General features: G+C 37.3%; 1 protein-coding gene across 1 annotated transcript; it reads left to right on the top strand.

Moving 5' to 3' along the window:
• Window positions 6,165-7,094, top strand: LOC110256972 (olfactory receptor 4C46-like). Its single transcript, XM_021075101.1, has one exon. The coding sequence runs from the start codon at window positions 6,165-6,167 to the stop codon at window positions 7,092-7,094; it is 930 nt and encodes a 309-aa protein (XP_020930760.1).

The raw sequence follows: 7,685 nt of genomic DNA, 5'->3' as shown, positions 1-7,685 counted from the left end.
TATATCTGTAAAACAAAAAAGCAATCCACAGGCTAGGAGAACATATATGTGTATTCATATCTATGTATGTATACACATATATATGAATTTACATAGTATAATACATATATACATAAATTTACCATATAAATATATTTTATATTTATTTTAAAATATATTATAAATGATAAATTACGTATACCTAGAATACATATACCTACACACTATATATATATATATATATATACACATATACAATGAGAGAGAATATATAAGTAGCCCTTAAAACATAGTAATAGGAAGCCCAGAATTCCAAGTTTTAAATTGTGCAAAGCAATTAAAAAGAAACTTCCAGGAAAAAACAAGATACACGAATGGCCAAAAAAAAAACATTTTAAAAAAGGATAGAAAGAATGACATTTGCAGCATCATGGATGGACCTAGAAATCACCATGCTAAGTAAAGTCAGTCAATGAGACACCAGCCTCAAATGCTATCACTTACATGTGGAATCTAGAAAAAGGACACAATGATCTTCTTTGCAGAACAGATACTGACTCAGAGACTTTGAAAGACTTCCAGTTTCCTGAAGAGGCGGGTTGCAGGGTGGGGGGATGCACTGAGGGTTTGGGATGGAAATGCTGTCCAATTTGGTTATGACGATTGTGGTACACCTATAAATGTAATAAAATTCATTAATTAATTAAAAAATAATAAATAAATAAAAATGTTCACCATCATTAGACATCAGAGAAAGCAATAAATCTCAATTAGTATAGAGTGGCTCAAAGGAAAAAAAATAACAGCAAGTGACAAGAATGTGGAACAATTATTGTGTTTGAACTTAGAACCCCAGTCTTTTTGTAAATTTATTTAAGTTCATTGAAGTATAACTGGCTTAAAATGTTGTATAAGGAGTTCCCGTCGTGGTGCAGTGGTTAACGAATCCGACTAGGAACCATGAGGTTGCGGGTTCGGTCCCTGCCCTTGCTCAGTGGGTTAACGATCTGGCGTTGCCGTGAGCTGTGGTGTAGGTTGCAGACGCGGCTCGGATCCTGCGTTGCTGTGGCTCTGGTGTAGGCCAGTGGCTACAGCTCCGATTCGACCCCTAGCCTGGGAACCTCCATATGCCGTGGGAGCGGCCCAAAGAAATAGCAAAAAGACAAAAAAAAAAAAAAAATGTTGTATAAGTTGTCAGGTATATATCAAATGTGCAGTCATTAATATGTCCATTTTTTCCCATATGGGTTCATACAAACCATTGAGTAGATTTTCCTGTGCTATACAATAGTTTCTCACTAATCTATACAGTAGTGTATGGTGTGTTATTCCCACCCTCCCAATTTTTCCTTCCCCTGCATCAGTTTCACCTATGGTAACCATAGGATAGTTTTGAAATCTGTGAGTTTGTTTCTGTTTTATAGATAAGTTCTTTTGTGTCATTTTTATTAGACTTTGCATATAAGTCATATCATATGATATTTACCTTCCTTTGTGTGACTTACTTCACTCAGTATGATAATCTCTAGGTCCATCCATGTTGCTGCAAATGGCATTATTTCATTCTTTTTTATGGCTGAGTAATATTTCATCATATATACATGCACCACCTCTTCTTTATCCATTCTTCTGTTGATGGACATTTAGGTTGCTTCCATGTTTTGGCTATTGTAAATAGCGCCACAATGAACACTAGAGTGTATTTATCATAGAATTATGGTTTTCTCTTGATATATTATATTATATATTATAAATGCCAGGTAGTGGGATTTCTGTATCATATGATAGTTCTGTATTTAGTTTTTCAAGGAACATCCATACTGTCCTCCATAGTGGTTGTACTCATTTACATTCCCACCAACAGTGTAAGAGGGTTCCATTTTCTCCATACCCTCTCCAGCATTTATTGGTTTGTAGACTTTTTGATGATGGCCATTCTGACTGGTGTGAAGTGATGCCTCATTCTAGCTTTGACTTGCATTTCTCTAATTATTAGCAATGCTGAATTATTTTCATGTGTTTTTTATCCATTCGTCTGTCTTTGAATGTCTATTTTGATCTCCTGCCCCTTTTTTGATTTTGTTTTGTTTCATATAAAGCCCCATGAGATGTTTGTATATTTTGAGGATTAATCCCTTGTCAGTCACTTTGTTTGCAAAGATTTACTTCCATTCTGTGATCTGTCTGTTTTTGTTTGTTTTTTGTTTTTTTAATGGTATCCTTTGCTGAGCAAAAGCTTTAAAGTTTTTATTTATTTATTTATTTGTTTGTTTTCTTTTTAGGGTTGCACTCACAGCACATGGAAGTTCCCATGCTAGGGGTCAAATTAGAGCTGCAGCTGCAGTACTAGATCCGAGCCTCATCAGTGACCTACACTGCAGCTCATGGCAATTCTGGATTGATTCTTAACCCACTGAGTGATGCCAGGGATCAAACCCATATCCTCATGGATACTAGTTGAGTTCATTACCTCTAAGTCAAAAAGGGAACTCCTAAAAGTTTTTAAGTTTAACTAGGTCCCATACATTTATTTTTGTCTTTATTGGCATTATTCTAGGCTCTAAGATATTTCTGTGGTTTATGTCAAAGGATACTCTACCTACGTTTTCCTCTAGGAGTTTCATAGTGTGTATTTAGCCTTATGTTTAGGTCATAAATCCATTATGAGTTTACTTTGGGGTATGGAGTTAGAGAACATTCTAATTTCATACTTTTACATGTAGGTGTCCAGTTTTTCCAACACCTCTTATTGAGGAGACTGTCCTTCCTCCACTGTATGTTCTTGTCTCTTTTATCACACATTAGCTGACCATAGGTGCTAAAACCGCACATTCGTGCTTTGGATATGTCTCTACATTTTTAATGGCACCCAGTATTCCATAATGACCACCACACAAGTCCCAGAGATGACTTATTTGGAACATTTTCAAGTTGTTGTTTATTTCATAGCCCTGTGATAACTGGGGCAGGGAAACACATTTTGCCATTTTGCCAATACTATGTCACTAATGTTATGCCCTCACTCCTTTGGGTCTTAGGCAGTGGATACTAGGTTTCCAGAAACACCTTCATATGGATAAAACAGAAGTTTTCTCTCTAATGCAAGAACACAGTTTTAACTGTACCACAGGTCCTCATGCTGGAATTATTCCATCCTTGCTATACACAACATCCAGCTTTCTTAGAAACCCAGGTTCAGAGAGAAAAGGGACTCATATATTTTGGGTGCAAGTGCAAGGGACTACAATTCCCCATTCAAGAATGAATGTTTCTCAAGTATGTCTCCAGGATACCTGCTTCCATGACAAAGCCTTTCCATTAAAAGAGATAATTAATTCCTAGGAGAGAAAATTGCAGCTATAAGACAAGGCTATTGAACATTTGTGGAAACCTCTTTCAATGTCCACGCATTGCAGGTAAATGTCTTTTTGGTCTGCATTTACACAGCAGGATTCATCAAGGGTGGAATAATCAATTTGAATGTGTTTCTACTGCACACTCTGCCTTCTGTTTATTGGGACCAGGGTCATCTACAGAAGACTGTTTCTCCATAGTGTTCCTAATGAATCCATTCTAAATTCAGCTCCCAGCTTTTCTGTGAAAACTATTTGAGGCTTTAGACTATTAGGAAAGATCTAGACTTAAAAAAAAACTTACTTTTCTACTTTTGATTTTATATTGAATTAGCTAAACAATCTCTTCTATGTGTGCCATATCTTTCAGAGGGAAAGGTGCTTATTCCAAGAGGAGGTCAATTTGAAGATGGGATTATTTCTGAACACCTCCAAGGAGCATTAAGACCATCTAAGCCATAGGTCATTTTCCAGTGCTTCCTAAATATTGTTACTTTCCAAACATTGGATTTATCATTTTTCAGTCCTTTGCAAATATATTAATAGAGCATTTGACCTTCACTACTTCCTTCAAGAGAGAGTTGATAAGTACCATTATCCTAATTTGACAGATGAAAGGCTCATAGAGATTATGAAATTTGTAGGATCTAGATCTCTAACACCAGATATCCTGCTGCAGCCCAGAGGTACTTCCTTTAATGATTAAGACTAATTATGAGAATGAAACAAAATTTAAAACCACTCCACACATGAAAAATATATAAATGTAACTATATTATTTAAATGACACAAATAATAACCTGCTTCATCCAAATATGAAGAACTTTTCCTTGGTTCTACTGTTACGCATAATATGAGTCTCTATGGCTTTATTAAAAGTAAATTCTTTCATAGTTTATTCCATGCTTAAAGGTTTCTTCATACGACTGCTCAAAATGTCAATTCTTCCTACCCCCAGGTTCAAAGATGGTCATAAAACTAAATCAAGGATATTTGTTTATCTAGAAATGTATGGTGGATATGTTCATATATGTTTCCTCAACCGATACTCATAACAGCCTGTGAGATGGCCAATATGATACTCACTTGACACTAGAGGAAACAAGGATGTAAGGTGCCAAGAAATATACCCCAGTTCAAGAAGTTACAAGTGAGGAAAATCAAATTAATATCTGGTCTTACTGATCCTCCAAATAACATTCTTCACTACTGGGATCATCATTTTCAAAATTTTTCAAAAAAGCCTGTAGGAATATGCTTTGTAGGGGAATCAGGGAGAGAAGAAATGAGGGTGAGGGAAAGACAAAGATAAAATGGACCTTCAGGGAGTTCCCATTGTGGCTCAGTGGTTAACAAATCCGACTAGGAACCATGAGGTTGTGGGTTTGATCCCTGGCCTTGCTCAGTGGGTTAAGGATCCAGCGTTGCCATGAGCTGTAGTGTAGGTTGAAGACATGGCTTGGATCATGTTTTTCTGTGGCTCTGGCATAGGCCAGTGGCTACAGCTCCAATTAGCCCCTATCCAGGGAACCTCCATATGCAGCAGAAAATGGCCCTGGAAAAGGCAAAACAAACAAACAAAACTTCAGTGAATCCAGTACCACATAGTTATTAAAATTTGGGAAATTTGATATGTTACACTGTGTGTACATGTTTATGTGTACTTGTGCCTCTACTAAATTTGCTTCATATATTGGATTGCCTCTGATACTGAATTAAAGTAATATTATTATTATGGTCATACCAAAAATGATTTACTAGTTAGACATTGTTCATTATAAAATACTGATCATGGATTAAGAATGGGGAAAAAAGATATAATCACGGTTTTGATCTTTATTATTTGCTTGATATTGTGCAGGATCCTTCCTTTCTGCTTCTATTTCTCAATGTGTAAAACAAGCACAAAAATGACTGTAGTAATTTTCTCACAAGTATATAATGAGAAATAAATAACCACTGTCTGCAAAAACACCAAGAGCAAAGTAACTGTTCTATGAGTTATTATTATTACCATTACTGTTAACATTTGTTTCTGATTGTTTCTCATCTGCAAAGTGGATGCAGTCATACCACCCACACAGGGTGCTCTCATGCCATGCATATAGTAAACAAGCATTAAAAGTATATCTATAAGCTATTAGAAAGTCATGGCACTTAGACAACATACTTTACCAAAGCTATTACAATAACTCCTGTATTCTTTCATTACTTTCCCATCACCAACGCCTTGTGACACTTCAGGTCCACTAGTATTACAGTCTGGTATTGGGGTTCCTTTCTCTGACTTCCACCTCCTTACAGAAACTCAGCCCACTTCTTCCAAGCGACACAAACATCTTTACTAAAGTTAGATGTTATATTGCCTCTTTTTCAAACTTCTGAATCCTTCCACTCATATTCTCACTTTTCCAAGTTCTGAATTTCCTAAGAATAAAGGGAAAATTCTTTAGCTTGGAATTCATAGACTTTGCATGCATTTTCAATCACACATTTTAGGCTTAGCTACATTATGTGAGATCTGTTCACTGCCTCACCTGAGGCTCTGAGCGACCTCAAAGGATTAAGTGTGCACAGATCATCTCCTGCCTCTGTGTTCACTACATTCCTCATGTCTATACTTTAAAATCAGCTTCCTCGAGGAGAGAGTTTGAGAAATCATCCAGATATCAGACCCTTCACTTTCTATATCAAAAAAACTCATAGGAATTCATAACCAAAGATAACCTAGGCATTTATTGTTTACTACATAGAGATCTTAATGAATTTAAGTTGAGCTAATAAAAAGTGACTTTTTTTACAGATGATGTACTTAATCATAATAAGAAAGACATGGAGACCAGGAACAATGTGACAGAGTTTATTCTACTGGGGCTCACAAAGAATCCAAAGATGCAGAAAGTCATATTTGTTGTGTTTTTGATCGTCTACATCATCTCTATGGTAGGAAATGTGCTCACCGTGGTCACCATCACTCTCAGTCCATTACTGGGGTCCCCCATGTATTTTTTCCTGGCTCATCTCTCTTTTATTGATGTTTGCAATTCCTGTGTCAATACCCCTAAACTCATTGTAGATTCACTCCATGAAAAGAAAACCAGCCCTTTCAATGAATGCATGATGCAGATATTTGGGGAACACTTCATTGGAGGTGCAGATGTCATCCTACTTACTGTGATGGCCTATGACCGCTATGTGGCCATCTGCAAGCCCTTGCACTATACAACCATTATGAACTGGCAGCTCTGTGGTCTCCTAGTGGGAGTGTCATGGGTGGGAGGCTTTCTTCATGCAACCATACAGATCCTCTTCATCTTCAGATTGCCTTTCTGTGGTCCTAATATCATCGATCACTTTATGTGTGATTTGAATCCTTTGCTGGATCTTGCCTGCACTGATACCCACACTCTAGGGCTCTTTGTTGCTGCCAACAGTGGATTCATCTGTCTGTTAAACTTTCTCCTCTTGGTTGGCTCCTATTCGGTCATCCTTCACACCCTAAGGACCCAAAGCTTAGAGGCAAGACGCAAAGCCCTCTCTACCTGTGTCTCCCACATTACAGCAGTTATCATATTCCTTATGCCCTGCATATTTGTGTACATGCGACCAGCAGTTACTTTACCTATTGATAAAGCAGTTGCTGTATTCTACACTATGATAACTCCCATGTTGAACCCCTTAATATATACCCTGAGAAACGATCAAATGAAAAATGCTATTAGGAAACTGTGTAGTAGGAAAGTGATGCCAGGTGATCAATAAAACATGCACGGAGCCCAATGTCCATTCAACTGATGCCAAGATGAAAAGAACATTGTTAGTCATCTCAGCAAAAAATATCTATGAGATAAGGAAGAAATAATCCCTATAAATTATAGATTCTGCAAGGAGGGAAGAAGAAACAGAGGTAGGAAAAGAAGGAAAAACACATCCTGGGAAGACCCTTAACATATTTTAGAAGTTCTAGCAAATTGGAATTAAGTTTTACTACTCATCATTGTATATGGATTCATAAGATTTCATACCAATGATATGGAAAAAATAAATAAAAATTCACTGATATTGAGCAGAAATATGTTTTTTTTTTGTTTGTTTGTTTATTTTTGTCTGTCTTGTCTAGGGCCACACCCGTGGCACATGGAGGTTTCCAGGCTAGGGTCTAATAGGAGCTGTAGCCACTGGCCTACACCAGAGCCACAGCAATGTGGGATCCAATCAGTGTCTGTGACCTACACCACAGCTCATGACAATGCCAGCTCCTTGAACCACTGAGCGAGGCCAGGGATCGAACCCGCAACCTCATGGTTACTAGTTGGGTTTGTTAACCACTCAGCTACAACAGGAACTCTGAGT

Source organism: Sus scrofa, chromosome 1 (assembly GCF_000003025.6).
Source record: "Sus scrofa isolate TJ Tabasco breed Duroc chromosome 1, Sscrofa11.1, whole genome shotgun sequence".
Classification (NCBI taxonomy): domain Eukaryota; kingdom Metazoa; phylum Chordata; class Mammalia; order Artiodactyla; family Suidae; genus Sus; species Sus scrofa.
Note: the sequence above shows the minus strand (reverse complement) of the source record. Positions and strands in the feature narration are given on the sequence as shown.